The 20,096-nt window shown below is 41.9% G+C and overlaps 2 protein-coding genes across 3 annotated transcripts in view; both read left to right on the top strand.

The window, feature by feature from the left end:
* LOC112217142 (rap1 GTPase-activating protein 2-like) overlaps nucleotides 1-13,394 on the top strand; it is a 77,052-nt gene extending 63,658 nt beyond the window's left edge. For both annotated transcript variants that reach the window (XM_042300015.1, XM_042300016.1), the window contains 12 exons: nucleotides 9,512-9,667; nucleotides 10,097-10,168; nucleotides 10,325-10,411; nucleotides 10,655-10,798; nucleotides 10,947-11,054; nucleotides 11,250-11,350; nucleotides 11,594-11,698; nucleotides 11,857-11,977; nucleotides 12,107-12,209; nucleotides 12,341-12,411; nucleotides 12,572-12,614; nucleotides 12,723-13,394. In XM_042300015.1, coding sequence (XP_042155949.1) covers nucleotides 9,512-9,667; nucleotides 10,097-10,168; nucleotides 10,325-10,411; nucleotides 10,655-10,798; nucleotides 10,947-11,054; nucleotides 11,250-11,350; nucleotides 11,594-11,698; nucleotides 11,857-11,977; nucleotides 12,107-12,209; nucleotides 12,341-12,411; nucleotides 12,572-12,580 — 1,077 coding nt within the window. In that variant the 3' untranslated portion in view covers nucleotides 12,581-12,614; nucleotides 12,723-13,394. The remainder of the gene's footprint in view (nucleotides 1-9,511; nucleotides 9,668-10,096; nucleotides 10,169-10,324; nucleotides 10,412-10,654; nucleotides 10,799-10,946; nucleotides 11,055-11,249; nucleotides 11,351-11,593; nucleotides 11,699-11,856; nucleotides 11,978-12,106; nucleotides 12,210-12,340; nucleotides 12,412-12,571; nucleotides 12,615-12,722) is intronic.
* LOC121838636 (NLR family CARD domain-containing protein 3-like) overlaps nucleotides 1-20,096 on the top strand; it is a 733,752-nt gene that overhangs the window by 116,314 nt on the left and 597,342 nt on the right. The gene's annotated exons all lie outside the window — the stretch shown is intronic.

The following is a 20,096-nucleotide window of genomic DNA, read 5'->3' on the forward strand; positions in this document are numbered from 1 at the left end:
AAACTTTGTGGAAATTAATATTTGTGTCATTCTCAAAACTTTGGGCCACGAATTTATGTTGATAGTGTTGTCGTACAGCTCAACTCCGTGGAGCGTAAGATATTACAGTTTTGAATGTCCCGTTGGTAGTTTAATCGTCCTCGTAAGCCATTTATTTATTCGCCAAAGATGGCATGTTTGCTAGAAGAATGGAAGTAAGTGGGGGTTTATTTGATTGCCTACAAATTCTCAGAAGGCAGCATGACCTCCGGACCCCTTTTCTCTACCTCCTCTTCAAGCAAATCACGGGGATCTGGGCCAGTTCCCAAGAAAACAGTATATAATATACATAGCAGTATACATAGCTTTTGCCTGGTCAGTCTGTCATGGAAAGAGCAGGCGTTCATACTGTTTTGTACACTCAGTGTATTGGGAAGTAGTTTAGTGCCCCACATTTTTTTATATCCATAAAAAAAAGTTTCTAATCTCCTGATCTCTCAGATCTAAGACTTTAAAACAAACGTCCTTTTGATTTATTTTTGGACTGTCTGTTTTTCCATGTATGAATCTGTTATTCAATGCGTTTCTATGGACTAATATCAGTAAGGCCAAATTCAATGTTTCGTCAATTTTTAAATCAAATAGCTAAATGATGCTTGGTATGACCATCTTTAAACAAGTCCATATGTTAGCTTAGTTTATTCCTTCATTAGCATGTTTATTCCATATGTTTACACCTCTCTCTATCCATTGCATGTAGGCTTCTCATTATGAATAATTATGCTTGTGTTTTATTATTGTATGGATGAGTCCTCATGAGTGTATATATTCTTTCCCTTTTAGAACAACAAATGAAATACATTTAATGGAAGCAGATTTGTCCGTGTGTGTAACTCTGTGTGCGTCCGCGTGTGCTGACAACCAAGTATACAGATATCGGCCTGTTGTGGAAATTCACCACTAAGAACTCAAACACAAAGTAAATGAATCAATCTTTATTATCACAGCCAGTGATAATTATCATTCATCCATCCAAGCTTGATGAAAACTCTGAAGAGGGCGTTCTCTTTCAGTCTTCTTATACTACTACACAACCAAGTCATTTTAGCATGATTTACATTATTCATTATTCATCATTAACGTTGGTTCCTGTACGTGACTGACTGGCATCTCACGAGGCTTCTTCTCGCAAAGCTGGGACCTTGAAACTGAGATACTCCTTTTGGTTCCCAGAGCAATGTTCTGGGCGTACTGCCAATTGGTCAGAGGAGGAGGTCACAGTCACCTGCACAAACCAAGATGGAGTGAGAGGAGATGCTGTTTACAATTTAAGGCGTATCTCTTCAGACAATAAAATGTCACCCTCACAGGCCTCATGTTCTAACTGGACAACCAGTTATAGTGGGCAGATCCAATCAAATCAGCATTAAGTAACCAGCGAGCTCCAGCTAGTCATTTTTTAAGTACCAACAGTGCATTCAGAAAGTATTGACACCCCTTGACTTTTTCCACATTTTGTGTCACTGGCCTACACACAATACCCCATAATGTCAGTGGAAAGATGTTTTTTGATATTTTTTTGATATTTAATACAAATTTAAAGCTGAAATGTCTTGAGTAAATAAGTATTCAACCCTTTTGTTATGACAAGCCTAAATAAGTTCAGGATTATTGAACATGATTTTTGAATGACTACCTCATCTCTGTACCCCACACATACAATTATCTGTAAGGTCCTTCAGCCAAGCAGTGAATTTCAATGCTTCAATGCTTCTGTGGGTCGCTCTGGATTGGAGTCTGTTAGATGAATGAATGTCATGTAAATGTTGAGCAGCTTCACTGTAAGTAAATTGTATGTTTTGTCATTCAATAATAATAATACAAATAAAGACTTGAAAATGGCAAAGTAATGATCAACAACCAACTTAACAGAGCTTGAAGAATTTTGAAATATATTGTACAATCAAGGTGTGCAAAGCTCTTAGAGACTTACGCTGAAAGACTCCCAGCTGTAATCACTGCCATCTGTGATTCTAACATGTATTGACTCAGGGGGTTGAATACTTATCTAATCAAGATACACTGCATGGCCAAGAGTATGTGGACCCCTGCTCGTCGAACATCTCATTCCAAAATCATGGGTATTAATATGGAGTTGATCCTCTCTTTGCTGCTATAACAGTCTCCACTTTTCTGGGAAGGCTTTCCACTAGATGTTGGAACAATGCTGTGGGGACTTGCTTCCATTCAGCCACAAGCATTAGTGAGGTCGGGGACTGATGTTGGGTGATTACCCCTGGCTCGCATTCGCCATTCCAATTTATCCCAAAGGTGTTGAGGTTGAGGTGAGGGCTCTGTGCATGCCAGCCAAGTTTTTCCACACCGATCTCAACAAATAATTTCTGTATGGACCTCACGGGAGCATTGTCATGCTGAAACAGCAAACGGTCTTCCCCAAACTGTTGCTACAAAGTTGGAAGCACATAATCATCTAGAATGTAATTGTATGCTGTAGCATTAAGATTTCCCTTAACTGGAACTAAGGGGCCTAGCCCGAACCATGAAAAACAGCACCAGATCATACACCAAACGTTACAGTTGGCACTATGCATTAGGGCAGGTAGCGTATTCCTGGCATCCACCAAACCCAGATTCGTCCGTCGGACTACCAGATGGTGAAATGGGATTCATCACTCCAGAGAACGTTTCCACTGCTCCAGAGTACAATGGCGGCAAGTTTTACACCACTCCAGCCGATGTTTGGCATTGCACATGGTGATCTTAGGCTCGTGCGTGGCTGCTCGGCCATGGAAACCCATTTCATGAAGCTCATTTCATCAACGTCAACAAAACTAAGGAGATGATTTGGACTTCACAGCAGATGGAACACCCCCATCCACATCGATGGAACAGTAGTGGAGAGGGTAGCAAGTTTTAAGTTCCTCGGCATACACATCACAGACAAACTGAATTGGTCCACTCACACAGACAGCATCGTGAGGAAGGCGCAGCAGCGCCTCTTCAACCTCAGGAGGCTGAAGAAATTCGGCTTGTCACCAAAAGCACTCACAAACTTCTACAGATGCACAATCGAGAGCATCCTGGCGGGCTGTATCACACCGCCCTCAACCGTAAGGCTCTCCAGAGGGTAGTGAGGTCTGCACAACGCATCACCGGGGCAAACTACCTGCCCTCCAGGACACCTACACCACCCGATGCTACAGGAAGGCCATAAAGATCATCAAGGACATCAACCACCCGAGCCACTGCCTGTTCACCCCGCTGTCATCCAGAAGGCGAGGTCAGTACAGGTGCATCAAAGCTGGGACCGAGAGACTGAAAAACAGCTTCTATCTCAAGGCCATCAGACTGTTAAACAGCCACCACTAACATTGAGTGGCTACTGCCAACACACTGTCAATGACACTGACTCTACTCCAGCCACTTTAATCATGGGAATTGATGGGAAATTATGTAAATATATCACTAGCCACTTTAAACAATGCTACCTTATATAATGTTACTTACCCTACATTGTTCATCTCATATGCATACGTTGATACTGTACTCTATATCATCGACTGCATCCTTATGTAATACATGTATCACTAGCCACTTTAACTATGCCACTTGGTTTACATACTTATCTCATATGTATATACTGTACTCGATATCATCTACTGTATCTTGCCTATGCTGCTCTGTACCATCACTCATTCATATATCCTTATGTACATATTCTTTATCCCCTTACACTGTGTATAAGACAGTAGTTTTTTTGGAATTGTTAGTTAGATTACTTGCTCGTTATTACTGCATTGTCGGAACTAGAAGCACAAGCATTTCGCTACACTCGCATTAACATCTGCTAACCATGTGTATGTGACAAATAAAATTTGATTTGATTTGATTTGATTCCTGACAAACAGTTATTATGCTGACATTGCTTTCAGAGGCAGTTTGGACCTCGGTAGTGAGTGTTGCAATGGAAGACAGATGATTTTTACGCGTTACGCGCTTCAGCACTCGGCGGTCCCGTTCTGTGAGCTTGTGTGGTCTACCACTTTGCAGCTGAACTGTTGTTGCTCCTAGACGATTCCACTTCATAATAACAGCACTTACAGTTGACCATCTCTAGCAGGGCAGACATTTGACGAACTGACTTGTTGGAAAGGTGGCATCTTATGACTGTACCACGTTGAAAGTCACTGAGGTCCTCAGTAAGGTCATTCTACTGCTAATGTTTGTCTATGGAGATTGCATGGCTGAGTGCTCAATTTTATACACCTGTCAGCAATAGGTGTGGCTGAGATAGCTGACTTTACAAGCATTTCGCTACACCCGTAATGACATCTGCTAAACAGGTGTATGTGACCAATACAATTTGATTTGATTTAATCCACTAATTTTAAGGGGTGTGACTGAGATAGCTGAATCAACTAATTTCAAATGTTAGAATTGTTTTCCTCTTTGACATTACAGAGTATTTTGAGTAGATTGTTGACAAACAAATGACAATTAAATCACTTTTAATCCCACTTTGTAACACAACAAAATGTGGAAAAGGTCAAGGGGTGTGAATTAATTCTGGCAAAAGAGGAGAGACCATCACTTCCATAAAAGGATCCACTCTCCCGCCCTTTGGTTATTCTCAAGCATGCTTATCTTGCTATGAATGCAGTGCTACATCGCGCTCCTATTATGAGCAAACCGGGGTTACATAACCTTAAATTCTCTTTCAGTTACCAAACCCATTCACAGGATTGGTTAACTCTTGAGGTCTCGCGGGTCTCCACCGAATTAGGAAAATCCGCCTTCAGTTTCTGGGTAAGGCGACAGAGGAAAAGCCATAGGCTCCAAGGTGCGACAAGGGGAAAAGGTTGACCCAGCCCAAAAATGGGGTTAGGTAATTAAACCTGAAAAACCCCTGTATATACTGTGGGCATGAACAGTGACTGGTAGAGCACAGTCCACCCACACGCTTAGGGACGCTAAGGGCAGTAGTAAAGCGAAAGAAGGAGGACTATTATGTCTTCACACTTTCCAGTGGTTATTAGCTGCTGTGAAAGGATTTTAAGCACAATAGACATGTCCCAGAATGAGCTAAAAGCTTAGAGTCTGGGTGTAAACGACGTGGCCCCCTTAGAGACTACAGTTATGGATAAACTATCACTGGCCGTGCCCGAATACCCATACTAGAAAACTGCATACTCGTTTCTGTGTTTTATCAAGTAGAATTCACTTGTCTTTTCTGAACTTTGACAGCAATCAGATTAATTGATGCTCTGTACCAAAATGAACGAATGGCGGAAGTCAATGTAATCGCACATTCGATGACACATTTAGAATAGTATTTTCAAAATCCCACATGCTATACTAACAGTTTTATAGTATGTGAAATTGTTTAAATAGTACTCAATGTGTCTCTACACCTTCTCTGTAAGTACTTCTTAGTTACGGAACATCTGAGGGTTGCTAATGTTGGGAATACCCTGGCTTCAGAGAGCATGTTTTATGATACAGAAGTTGGTCAATTCCCTACATGTGATACATCGAAACAAGTATTATAATTTTTTGGTACTTTTATTTAAATCAGGGGAGCCCAGTATGGGTATTCGGACGGCCACTGTCGGTGCCTCGGTAGGCCGAGAAAGTGGAAAAATGACCTTAACAAAGATGAACCTTCTCTCCAGCCAAAATATCCTGCAAGGAGCATAGGACCATGGAAAACAGAGTGTAGGAAGGTACCATCTCCACGACAAAAACACACCAAAAATGCACCAACTTGCGGATGTCACACTTCTGCTGCATGGTGGAGACTTTAGTTAAGTCACCGTTGGCTATTGAAAGTTGAACCCAGTAGAAAATGGGTGATTTCATAGCGAACTGAAGCTTGTATCCCCTCGTAATAGTAGACAGCCCTTTGGGAGTAACTGGATTAGATATTCTGCATAGCGGCTTACTCGGGCCAATTCCCTCGAGGGTCTCAAACATGATGTTTCTCAACCATAGTTTGGAGGAGTGTTATTAGGCTACTAGTGATCAGCACCAATATGGAAAGTCTGTGTCAATTGTCTGCATTTATTTTTTCAATTTTAAAATTGGAGACTGAAATGTGACTGACCTGCACAGCAAGGTTTCCGTACTAGTGACCAAGTAGATTTAAATGTATTGGACATTTGAGACATTTACTGGTCATCAATATGCACTGGGTGTGTAATCCATTAGGGCGTCCGCCCACACAGCCAGCGCCATCAATAAACGAGGGATGTTCGCCAAACGAGCCACATTTGTGTCCTTAAAAACAGCCTACAACTAATTACAAAAACACTATTCCTTGTGTTTCGATGTGTAGCATATGCAAAACCTATTGTTTTTTATGATATTAATATTTTAAAAATGAATATAAATGAAGAGAAGCTATGACTTAGCCCAGAGACAGAGATAGATATGTCAGATAAGCTATTACATCTGCTATACAGATATAGGAGTACAGGAGGAGGCTAATTAGTTCATTTTCTATCAGAATATTTGTTATAAAGATAAGCATTATATTGTTTGATTATAGCAGTAATTCTGGTAGTCCTAAAGCATTCTTCCTCATTTCAAATTCAACTGTCGGAGGTTCAAATCTCAATTTAATATCAAAAATAGTTATAAATTGCTGAGGTGTTATAAAGACGCAGGGTGAGACCCAGATGCAGATGGTTTGAGTCTCTGATATTTATTGAAATACAAGGGGCAGGCAATGGGCAGGTCGGGGACAGGCAGAAGTTCATTAACAGGTCATAGTCTGAAAGGTACAGTGGGGGCAGGCAGGCTCGAGGTCAGGGCAGGCTGAATGGTCAGGCAGGAGGGCTCAGTGTCAGGGCAGGCAGAATGGGTCAGAACCGGGAGGACTAGCAAAACAGACTCGGAAAGCAGGCACAGGCGCAACAGACATACAGAGAACACAGGTATAAATACACTGGGGATAATGAGGAAAATGGGCGACACAGTCAAGCACAAAGACAGGTGAAACAGATCAGGGTGTGACAGGTGCAGTCACTTTTGAGGACAAAAGTAAAGTAATAAAACAACAGTAAAAAGACATTTGAAAAAGAGTAGCAAGGCTATATACAGACACCTGTTAGTCAGGCTTATTGAGGTAGTATGTGCATGTAGGTATCGTTAAAGTGACTATGCATATATGATGAACAGAGAGTAGCAGAAGCGTAAAAAGAAGGGTTGGCGGGTGGTGGGACACAATGCAGATAGCCCGGTTAGCCAATGTGCGGGAGTACTGGTTGGTCGGGCCAATTTAGGTAGTATGTACATGAATGTATTGTTAAAGTGACTATGCATATAAGATAAACAGAGAGTAGCAGCAGCGTAAAAGAGGGGTTGGGGGGGGTACACAATGCAAATAGTCAGGGTAACCATTTGGTTACCTGTTCAGGAGTCTTATGGCTTGGGGGTAATGAATTAAATGGTAGTACGTACTGGATGTCCTTTGGGTGGTGGACCATTCTTGATACACACAGGAAACTATTGAGTGTGAAAAACCCAGCAACATTGCAGTTCTTGACACAAACCGGCTGGCACCTACTACCATACCCCGTTCAAAGGCACTTAAATACTTTGTTTTGCCCATTTACCCTCTGAATGTCTCACATACATAATCCATGTCTCAATTGTCTAAAAGCTTAAAAATCCTTATTGAACCTGTCTCCTCCCCTTCATCTACACTGATTGGATTTAACAAGGTACATCAATAAAGGGTCATAGATTTCACCTGGCTCCACCTGGTCAGTCTATGTCATGGAAAGAGCAGGTGTTCTTAAAAAAAATTATTCAGTGTATACACACTGGTCATAAACCTCACATGTTTAGTGAATCTAACTACAAAGCAGATGATGCCTTCACAAAAATTTGGTCAAAACATTTTCTTTCTTACCTCAAAATCTATCAAAGCCTATCACAGGGTCTTACTTCTTCACATGAGGGTTGAGGATTAAATTGAGCATGTGAACAGTGAGTCACATGATTCTAGCTTGTTCCTGATTAGAAATATTGAGTGTTACAACTATCCCATGTTACAACCATCCCCAGTCTCCCCTCCTTATAACCGATCTTAATCTAAATATGGAGCCCAATTAAAAAGACAGATCAAACTTAATTTAACCAACAAAAATTATATACAATAATAATAATTATAAAACAAGTAATTTAAACATATTTAACAAATAACTAAATAAAAGTCCCAAAATTGCATCCTACCTGAATAGCGAGTTGCATAGTAGCCTGCATTTGGCCGAATCAACGTTCTTCTCATCTTTGTCCACTACAATATTAAAACGTGTCCATACAGAGGACATTCCCCTTGTAGCAGGCTCCAGACTAACAATTTCGTTTTTCAGTTGGTAGCACCAGCACATTAACTTTTTCTCTCTTATGCTAACATATGGAATTGTTTTAATCTAACAGAACATTTAATATTAAAAAAAATGTTAAATGTAGCCTACCGCCCTAATCGTCCTATGCACTCGTAATGACCAATGCGCATTATCTTCTCTGTAAAATAGTTGATATTAAGCTCAACATTTGAGTTGAGAAATAAAAAGTAGACCTACAGAAAGCTGAGAACATCCTCTCTCCATCCGTGCCAACTGGAGAGTTGTGTTTTCCAAGCAATTGGATTTTAAAATGTTATACAATCAGAACACTTTTTTTCTCCCGTGCATTGTGCATGTGACTTGAATTCATTTTAATTATGTGAATAGCCTAATGATGATGGTGAGAGCCCAGTAACAGATTGACTGTAGTCCCCTTAAGCATAGATTATTTTTTTCACTGTCTCTCTAAAATCACGATGTTTTGATTTATATGGTCATGTGACAAAGATAATATTTTTGTCTCTTTTATCAAAATCATTTTTTCCAAAATTAACTGTTTTATTTTCATAACTGATCAAAATTCAGGTATACAGCCTATAGATAATATTCTGCCCATGTGAACACATTTACTTTAGGCCATATAAAAACAGCTACAGGACTTAATGAAAATCAGCCAACAGACTATATTGTTTCACATTCTTTAATAAAAGTTTCCCCTCCAAATAGGCCTACAAGGAAACTCTATGTGTCTTGATGACATTGAGTGTGCAGGGGGGTCTCTCGACAGGGTCTGAAGACCTACGCTTGGCAAGCAAAATCCTTCAAGGTTTGCATGTGAGAAGATTAAGCAGGCAACGGGTATCCAGTCAATATTAGGAGAGCTAGAGTAGTGAGTGACACTCTGTGACAAAGAGAAGCGAGAATAACCAGAGGGCGGGAGAGTGGCTCCTTTTATGGAAGTGAGGGTCACCTGTCTCCAACAGACACTTTTAATAGGTACTTCTGAGAGAGTAGGAGTTCCTAGCTAACCCCCACATGTCATACTTCGAAATAAGTATTTGAAAGAAACCCTGACAAAGGTAGTAGCTTGCTACCAAAACATTGGTTCGTAACTTTTGATGAAATAGAAATTGATGAGAGTAACCCCGCCCCCACAGCTGCAGAGGAAGCGACACATAGGAAATGACATCGTAGGAGTGGTGTTCCAGGAAGAGGCCACACCCTTCGTAGCAGACATGATCGCCTCAAACTTCCTCCACGCCTTCATACTGGTGCAGGTGGACAACCCCTGTACCCAACAAACCACCTACAAGGTACTGAACAAACACACACACTCTAACCCAGGGGTCGGCAACACCGCAAGTAATATTTTTGGGCCCCCAAAATATGTTTCTGTAAAAAAATATATAATAACGTAGATTTGGGGGGGGGTCATTTTGTAAAATCACCAGGAATTCAACAAAACATTTGTTTAATTTTGGAAATCTGTTCCCTAGTATTCCCATGAATACAAGAAGAGACATGATTGTATGAAATTATTGTTATTTTCAAATACAATTTATTTTTGGGCTTAGTTTTGGTCAATTTGCATTGTACAATTTATTATAATTATGTTCTGGCCCCCTGACCATCTGCTCCGATAAAAATCAGCCCATGGCTGAATCAAGTTGTCTACCCTTTCTCTAACCTAACATACACACGCACATGATGACAACTCTGGTCATTATGGTTATGATTGACAGGTGTCAGTCACGGCCCGAGAGGGTGTACCTTCATTTGGCCCGCCCCTCCCCAGTCCTGCAGTGTTTAAAAAGGTGAGAGCAGCCTGAAGAGATTTAGGAAACATGGTCTATTCCGAGAGAATACAAATAGATTTCAGCTTTTACCTATTCATGAATAATTGCTCTGGGGTTTGAGACCTTTTGTTGCATTTGTCTGTTTTTCTTCTCTCGCCCTCTCTCTCCCTCCAGGGTCCAGAGTTCAGAGAGTATCTTCTCACTAAGTTGATCAATGCAGAGAATGCCTGCTACAAGAGTGACAGATTCGCCAGGCTGGAGGTGGGTAATAAATAAGTTATTTTAATGATTATATTGTATGGTAAGCACATTGCGTACTACAGAGGGAGTCTCAGACCCATCTAAACCTAGGAGGACAAGCTCAGACCCAAGCCAAAACCGTGTTTATGTGGTCTTGAATGGTCTCTCAAGTCATAGACCACAAGGTCAAGATTTGAACTCAGGTCAAATGTATAACATATTTAAGTGCATTTTATGTGGTTTATATTACTTGCGTGTGTGTAGGAGCGAACGCGGGCGGCCCTGCTCGATGGTCTACATGACGAGCTGCACAGACACACTCAGCGCATGCTGGGAGTGGGCATCGGCCCCGAGGAGGAGCGGGCGGAGAATGGACATGGCCACGGAGGACTGCTGGAGTCCATCAAGGTCAGACACACACACACACACACAACTATCTCTCTCTTTTCATGTTTCCCTCTCTCCTACCTCCACATATTTTAACTCAAAAAGGCATTAATTAATGAGTGAACAAGAATACATTTTCTCTCTCTTTCTCTCTCTTCCTCCCTCTCAGAGGGCGATGCGAGGAAGGAGTGTCTCCATGGAGATGATGGCAAAGGGTGGAGGAGGTGGCCTGTCCACCAGTCTGAGTGGAGGGGTTCTGCCCCACAGCAGCTCTGATGTGAGAGGGGGGGGTGATTAGAAGTGAAGGCAGAGGTCAGGAGGTGGGAGAGAGTAGGTGGGAGTGGGGATGATAGGTGGTTAAAAAGGCGAGGACAGGGGGACAGTGAGTCTTATAGTTGATAAAATGCTGTTACAACTTCTCACCCATCTTGCTCTCTTTTCCCTACTTCTTCCCTACTCCTCTCTCTCTCAGGCAACTAATGTTAAGTCTCCAGTGAAACGTCGCTCTGGTCTTTTCCCTCGTCTGCTCAGTATAGACAGCCAGACAGAGAGACATAACCACAATCATCGCAGGTAGGACACAGACACACAGAGACTATAGATGTAGATCACATCTATAGATGTAATGAATGTGTTGGTGCCTTTTGGGCAGTTCAGAGTGTTCATTGAGGAATGGAATAGTTTTTCATGACAGTTTTTTGTTAGTATTTGTAATTTTGTAATTGTATGACGCTGGGCTCCCTAGCAAAAGAGACCTTGGTCTCAATTAAGATACAAAGATTTAGTACATGATAGTGGCGCTTTTGTCCTTTACAGTCTCCATAGTGACCAGAGAAGCTTTGATACTGGCCACCCCACGCAGGAAGTGAGGTCAGAGACCCTCTCTAACCCCAGCTCACCAGAGGCCTCCCTTAAGGAAAGGTGTCTCTCTCTCTCTCTTTCTCTCTCTCTCTCTCTCTCTCTCTCTCTCTCTCTCTCTCTCTCTCTCTCTCTCTCTCTCTCTCTCTCTCTCTCTCTCTCCCGGCCCAGCAGTGTGTTAAAGGGGAGCAGTTAACGTCTCTCTTACACCCCCCCCCTAGGCCCAGCAGTGTAAAGTTGAATGAGTGCAGTGCAAGCAGGACAAACGTCTCACACTCCTCATCTAGTACAAGTAGCTTCAGCAGTGCAGCAGGAGAGGGAGAGGCCACCGACACTGACCCTGTGAGTGGGACCTGTCTGTTTGAGTGCATGTGCGTGCTTCAAAGAGAATGAGAATGTGTGTATGTGTAGTGTATTTCTCACTTTATCCCTTCTCTACATCTCTCCATCCCTCTCCATGTCTTTCTCTAGAACACCCTGGCACCCTCAGTGTTCCTTTCTGTTCACAGCCCCTCCCTCACTGTTGAAGGTCAGAGTTCAGGGACCCCTGTCATTATGTGTCGCAGCCCCACTGGTAACCACGACAACAGCTTCCTGTGCTTTTAATAATCATACTTTTCTAACTTAACGTAAATATTTCTTAGTTATTACATCAGAGGAAATGTTTGTTTGTAAATGCTTGTTTTGTTTCTCTTTTCAATCTAGAGTTAAAGAATAAGAGTTCTCCTAGATCCAACTTGAAGTTCCGTTTTGATAAATTGAGTCACTCTGCGACAGTAAGTGTGTGTGTGTGTGTGTGTGTGTGTGTGTGTGTGTGTGTGTGTGTGTGTGTGTGTGTGTGTGTGTGTGTGTGTGTGTGTGTGTGTGTGTGTGTGTGTGTGTGTGTGTGGAAAGAGAACCTGTGTGTGTCACCAGCCCCTCCTGTCTTTCTAACAGGGACACTAGGTGACAGATGTGGGATGAGAGAGAGATAAAACAGGTGAGGGAGGCTCTTGTAAATTGAAATGTGTAGTGTTTTAATTTGTTTCTCACTCTGTTGTTTCTCATTTTGTGGTTGGAACTGTTTCTCTTTTTCCCACTTTCTCAGTTCAAATGGGATGGAGGTATGAAGGGCAGTACATTAGGGATGGGTGGAGAGAAATAACAAGAGAGAGAAGGCCCCTCCAACCTGAGGAAGAGGTTGAAAGAAGAGAAATGGCTCAAGATGGATGATTCGGTACAAACACTACAGTGGAAGTTTTAGGCCCAGGCAAAGCTGTGCTCTGCCTAGTGGATAATGTTCCTTTCATATTCAGCTGTCTGTGTGGTTGTTTCCTGAACACTGATCAAAGTTCTATGAGTTGCTCTAACATGGGTCCTTGTCAGCAACTGCACTGCATTCAATACCACACAGAACTGTAAGCCATAGATTCAATTCAACATCACTAAGGCCAGGAGTTTTTCCTGACCATGTGGTCTAACCAGGAAAAACTCTGGCCATAGGCATCACCAATGGAGGCAATATTGATGTCTAGACCGCCATTCTTGGAAAGGGAAAAAAAATCATGGCTTGTCATACAAATGTTACAATCTGAGGGTCCCTGGAATTTCTACACTGAACAAAAATATAAAAGCAACATGTAAAGTGTTGGTCCCATGTTTCATTAGCTGAAATAAGATCCCTGAACGACACGCACAAAAATATGATTTCTCTAAAATGTTGAGCTCAAATGTGTTTACATCCCTGTTACTGAGCATTTCTCCTTTACCAAGATAATCCATCCACCTGACAGCTGTGGCATATCAAGAAGCTGATTAAACAGCATGATCATTTCATGTGCACCTTGTGCTGGGGACAATAAAAGGCCACTCTAAAATGTGCAGTTTTGTCACCCAACACAATGCAACAGATGTCTCAAGTTTTGAGGGAGCATGCAATTGGCATGCTGACTGCAAGAATATCCACCACAGCTGTGGGCAAAGAATTGAATGTTAATTTGATGTATGCACTTCACGGATGAATCCCGGTTTCAACTGTACCCAAGCAGATGGCAGACAGCGAGCATGTATGGCTTCGTGTGGGCGAGTGGTTTGCTCATGTCAACGTTAAAAACAGAGTGCCCCATGGTGGCGGCGGTGTTATGGTATGGGCAGGCATAAGCTATGGACAATGAACACAATTGCATTTTATCAATGTCAATTTGAATGCACAGAGATACCGTGATGAGAACCTGCAGCCCATTGACGTGCCATTCGTCCGCTGCCATCACTTCTTGTTTCAGCATGATAATGCATGGCCCCATGTCTCAGGGATCTGTACACAATTCCTGGAAGCTGAAAATATCCTAGTTCTCCCAATTGCTTGCATACTCACCTGGCATGTCACACATTGAGCATGTTTGGGATGCTCTGGATCAACATGTATGACAGTTTTCTCCAGTTCCCGCCAATATTCAGCAACATCGCACAGCCATGGACAATCAGTGGAACAACATTCTACAGGCCACAGTAAACAGCCTGATCAACTCTACGTGAAGGAGATGTTGTGCTGCATGAGGCAAATGGTGGTCACACTAGTTACTGACTGGTTTTCTGATCCCCGCCCTTACCTTTTTTTCAAAGGTGTCTGTGACCAACAGATGCATATCTGTATTTCCAGTCATGTGAAGTCATAGATTAGGGCCTAATTAATTTATTTCAATTAACTGATTTCCTTATATGAACTGAAACTCAGTAAAATCGTTGAAATTGTTGCATGTTGCATTTATATTTTTGTTCAGAAGGAATAAAGTGATTCCTGATTCTGTTCTAATTGTTCTATATCTCTGTCTGAAACATTCATCCATGCAAAAGAGAAAATGACAATGCAAAATCAAAGAAAAAGAAAACTGTACCCAGCAAACATCACTCTATTGGCCCCATGTGGGTATTCGATTGGCAAGGTGGGAACGGGCTAGCCCACACCAGCCCAACATGGACTAGCCCAAAGCAATCCCACATCAGCCCGACACAGGCCAGTCCACACCAAGCCAGTAGCATGTATTTATTGATGCCAAGAGAATCCAGGCCTCCCCCCCCCAAAAAAAGAAAAATACATACAAAATGATTGTCTTTTGTCTCTCTGTCTCTCATACATTCAGCCTCTTGTGAATTGAATGAAATGTATCTAACCGGAGAAAGCATCAAAGCAAGCGAAACAGCGCCCCTCTGTCTCAATATGTGTAGCCCATCTATCTGATGCTGTCTGGTCAAAAAGAGTATGACATTGTTTCCACCCGTAGCTTTGAACGCAAAGGGAAGCCAGCAAGCATTTGGCCTCCCTTGATAATTTTTTGAATTAATAATATCCAATTGTCGTTGAGCTAAACTGAGCGATCTCAGCTGTTTTTTATTTTTATTTTATTTAACCAGGTAGGCTAGTTGAGAACAAGTTCTCATTTACAACTGCGACCTGGCCAAGATAAAGCATAGCAGTGTGAACACACAACAACACAGAATTACACATAGAGTAAACAATAAACAAGTCAATAACAGTAGAAAAAAAGAAAAAAAGAGTCTATGTACATTGTGTGCAAAAGGCATGAGGAGGTAGGCAAATGATTACAATTTAGCAGATTAACACTGGAGAGATAAATGATCAGATGGTCATGTGCAGGTAGAGATACTGGTGTGCAAAAGAGCAGAAAAGTAAATAAATAAAAACAGTAGATTTGACTCTAGATTTGATTTGTTTGATGTGAGTCTGGAAGGAGAGTTTACAGTCTAGCCAGACACCTTGGTACTTATAGATGTCCACATATTCTAGGTCGGAACCATCCAGGGTGGTGATGCTAGTCAGGCGTGCGGGTGCGGGTGCAGGCTGCGAACGGTTGAAAAGCATGCATTTGGTTTTACTAGCGTTTAAGAGCAGTTGGAGGCCACGGAAGGAGTGTTGTATGGCATTGAAGCTCGTTTGGAGGTTAGATAGCACAGTGTGTATGGTCCTGGTGCACCAAAAAAGTGTCAGGGGAAGCCAGCTTGGATTTGGCTTCACACCAATCACATCACATCAGAAGCCAAATGTAATTCACAGGAAAAAAAAACGTATTGTTGCATCTCGTTGTGTCGTTGTCCTCCGGTGGCTAGTGAGCTAAAAACATCCATTTCCTAAATTAGCCATGGAGGAGATAAGGATTTGGAGTTGTGGTTTTACTTAATTCTCCATGCTAGCCAATAATTACAACTGTGATTCTGATCCAACCATAAATTCATACATTGTACTGCTGCCCTGAGAGGATGGAAGTTCAACATGTAGCTAGATGTAGCAGGCTAATGTTATTAACTAGCTGGCCTGGTGCATCGTTGCCCTTGAAAGGAAGTTAGGCTAACAAGTAAGCGTTTTAGCCAGGTAGACTAGGACAGCAAAAACTACAAGTGTGTACTATATGACAGTCACAGACTGTTTAGGCAACATGAAAGAGGAGGATGGCATTGGCATTTCTCTACAAGTAGAGTGAGTCAACATGTCTTTTCGACTTGCACGCACACACACAACACGGGCTAGCAAGGTCATATCAAAGAGTTTCTAAACCCAGAGGCCCACCATTGCGGGAACACTTGCCAAACAGACCAGGCTGGGGTTTGGGGTTTGAGAAGTCAATGAGAGAAATTCAAAATTCTTCCTTTGTTCCTTTTCTCTACATGTAAAAACACAACCTAGATTCGAGCCAATAGCTTAAGTAGTTGAACATGTTATTACTCCAACCTCATGAAAGTTACAAACTGACACATTTTCATTTTTGTAAAAATTAACTTTATATCGAAGGAGTGCCTTTGATTTGACGTCCTGCACATGAGCAGACGGCCGTTAGACTCGATGACGTGTTAGCCAACGTCGCCATGACATCGCCTACAAGTGTGATCGTGAATTTCTACTGTACCCTCTTTGGTAATATGGCAGACATTGAAAAGGCTACGGCTACCGGGAACCAAACTCCCGTGTTTATCATGAATGATCCACCACCCAAAAGTATTCCAGACAACTTGACACAACTGTGGGAAGCATTGGAGTCAACATGGGCCAGCATCCATGTGGAACGCTTTCGACACCTTTTAGTCCATGACCCGACAAATTGAGGCAGTTGATTGAGTTGATAGGCTACAATGTTGCCCTACGCTAGCGATAGTGCAATTCAAGACAGATAGAAAGGGAGGCAGATAGGCAGAGTAGAGAGATTAATGCAATTGAAAGAACCTGCATTGTCATCAGGATATTTACTGTTTTTATTTGTCAGATTTATGTATATTTACTTAGTTGACAAAGGAAGTTATAGGCCTACTGCTACATTAGCCTTGGCTATCTCTCATTTCTTTAGCCACCAATGGCTCATGGTGAATCAATGTGCCCATACGGCAGAAGCTGGTGCTCTTGCATTAGTGGAATTATAATTTTAGATTTTTATCATTTTAATTCCGATTTGTATTATTAACCAGGTGACAATAATTTTGAGAAATGAAAATGTTATTATTGAAATGAAACTGTTTCACGAAAATGCGCATATGAAAAACATAACTAGGACACAGTTTCGGTAGAAATGGTAGGATAAATTGTAAGCTTTCCCAAACTTGAAACTCACAAACTTGAAATTCAAGCGCCTAGAAATAGACTGCTGTGAATAGAGCGCACATTATTTATATTTTTTTAAAGGGTAGATCAACTTTAATATTGCAGATAGATATTCTATCAATGTAATTGTCTGCATCATTTCAAATCCCCCATATATTTGTTTTTGTAAATATATTTTCCTTTATTATTTTCCCCTAACGCTACCACCCCTCCCCTAATTGGAGTAAACTAATGGACAACAATACTTAGGCTTCTACTGACAGCTTATACATACTATATCCATTTTACAGACACAGTATATTTTACATTAGTTATCTTGTGTTTGTTTTTAGTCTCACCCTTCAGCTACCCTCAACCCCTCCCATCTACAGTGCATTCGGAAACTATTCAGACCCTTTCTTTTTCAAAATTGTGTTTTTTTCCCCTCATCAATCTACACACAATACCCCATAAAAGGTTTTTAGAAAACTTAACACATTTTTAAAAACTATCACATTTGCATAAATATTCAGACCCTTTACTCAGTACTTTGTTGAAGCACCTTTGGCAGCGATTACAGTTTCTTCCATTCTTCTCTGCAGATCCTCTCAAGCTCTGTCAGGTTGGATGGGGAGCATTGCTGCACAGCTATTTTCAGGTCTCTCCAGATATGTTCAATTGGGTTCAAGTCTGGGCTCTCTCTGGGCCACTCAAGGACTTGTTCCGAAGCCACACCTGCATTGTCTTGGCTGTGTGTTGTCCTGTTGGAAGGTGAACCTTCGCCCAAGTTTGATGTCCAGAGCACCCTGGAGCAGGTTTTCATCAAGGATGTCTTTGTACTTTGCTCCTTTCATCTTTCCCTCGACCCTGACTAGTCTCTCAGTCCCTGTCGCTGAAAAACATCCCCACAGCATGATGCTGCCACAACTATGCTTCAACGTAGGGATAGTGCCAGGTTTCCTCCAGACGGGACGCTTGGCATTCAGGCCAAATAATTCAATCTTGCTTTCATCAGACCAGAGAATCTTGTTTTTCCCATGGTCTGAGAGTCCTTTAGGTGCCTTTTGGCAAACTCCAATCGGGCTGTCATGTGCCTTTTACTGAGGAGTGGTTTCCGTCAGGCCACTGTACCATAAAGGCCTGATTGATAGAGTGCTGCAGAGATGGTTCTCGAAAATTCTCCCATCTCCACAGAGGAACTCTGGACCTCTGTCAGAGTGACCATTGGGTTCTTGGTCACCTCTCTGACCAAGGCCCTTCTCCTTAAAGTTACATGTAATTTGCGCCATGCATGATCATTGCAGCCTATCATTTCATGAGAACGGGCTCACTTAGCATTGCTGTACCGCAGCCTAAGCCTGCATCAGCCTACTTACCAAAGGTTGCACTGTGTCCATTACAATGTAGAAATGTATCAATATCCATATTACTGTAGCTTCATCTTATTCTTTTTAACTATTTCTATGGCGCAATTTATGGAAGATGATAAAACTTTGGAGATAACTTATAGATAGAGAAGTCAAAGATAGGCCAGTGGTTTTCATCTGTGGTAAAGTTTTCCCTAAATCAATGCGTATGACAAATCCAGCTCCAGAACCAGTCATAGAGCCAGCTGGCTAATCTTTTGAATACAGATAACATATTAGCTGTATTAAACTCCATGTGGAAATTCTATGTGGAAATTCCCACACCCAATTTGGGTCTCCTTCGTCATTCTTCAGAGGTGGAATCTAAACATGCATTTCCTCTCTAGGACAAGAAATTACATTGAAATAGTGGTGAAAACTTCCTCTCCGCACTGTTTCCACATGCCAATGTGGGCATGTTTCCTGGTAAAAGATGGGCTTATTTCAGGCAACGTGAGTGCTGCCTTTACCAGATATGGGCTGCCCACTCTGCACAAATGCCTTTGGGGCCAACGTTGAGACGATGAGCAAAGGAGCATTGGCCTAATATTAGCAGCCTACATGGGGCCAATATTTTTGCCCCCATTGGGCCCACATCTTGCCAATGTGGACATGTTTGCTGGATATATTTTTGCACTAAACTGACACACTGTTGTGAATAATTCCTAGTAAGTGATATTGATATATAGTGGGGCAAAAAAATATTTAGTCAGCCACCAATTGTGCAAGTTCTCCCACTTAAAAAGATGAGAGAGGCCTGTAATTTTCATCATAGGTACACTTCAACTATGACAGACAAAATTAGAAAAAGAAATCCAGAAAATCACATTGTAGGATTTTTAATGAATTTATTTGCAAATTATGGTGGAAAATAAGTATTTGGTCAATAACAAAAGTTTTTCTCAATACTTTGTTATATACCCTTTGTTGGCAATGACAGAGGTCAAATGTTTTCTATAAGTCTTCACACACTGTTGCTGGTATTTTGGCCCATTCCTCCATGCAGATCTCCTCTAGAGCAGTGATGTTTTGGGGCTGTTGCTGGGCAACACGGACTTTCAACTCCCTCCAAAGATTTTCTATGGGGTTGAGATCTGGAGACTGGCTAGGCCACTCCAGGACCTTGAAATGCTTCTTACGAAGCCACTCCTTCGTTGCCCGGGCGGTGTGTTTGGGATCATTGTCATGCTGAAAGACCCAGCCACGTTTCATCTTCAATGCCCTTGCTGATGGAAGGAGGTTTTCACTCAAAATCTCACGATACATGGCCCCATTCATTCTTTCCTTTACACGGATCAGTCGTCCTGGTCCCTTTGCAGAAGAACTGCCCCAAGGCATGATGTTTCCACCCCCAATGCTTCACAGTAGGTATGGTGTTCTTTGGATGCAACTCAGCATTCTTTGTCCTCCAAACACGACGAGTTGAGTTTTTACCAAAAAGTTTCATCTGACAATATGACATTCTCTCAATCTTCTTCTGGATCATCCAAAT

Source organism: Oncorhynchus tshawytscha, linkage group LG17, assembly GCF_018296145.1.
Source record: "Oncorhynchus tshawytscha isolate Ot180627B linkage group LG17, Otsh_v2.0, whole genome shotgun sequence".
Classification (NCBI taxonomy): Eukaryota; Metazoa; Chordata; class Actinopteri; order Salmoniformes; family Salmonidae; genus Oncorhynchus; species Oncorhynchus tshawytscha.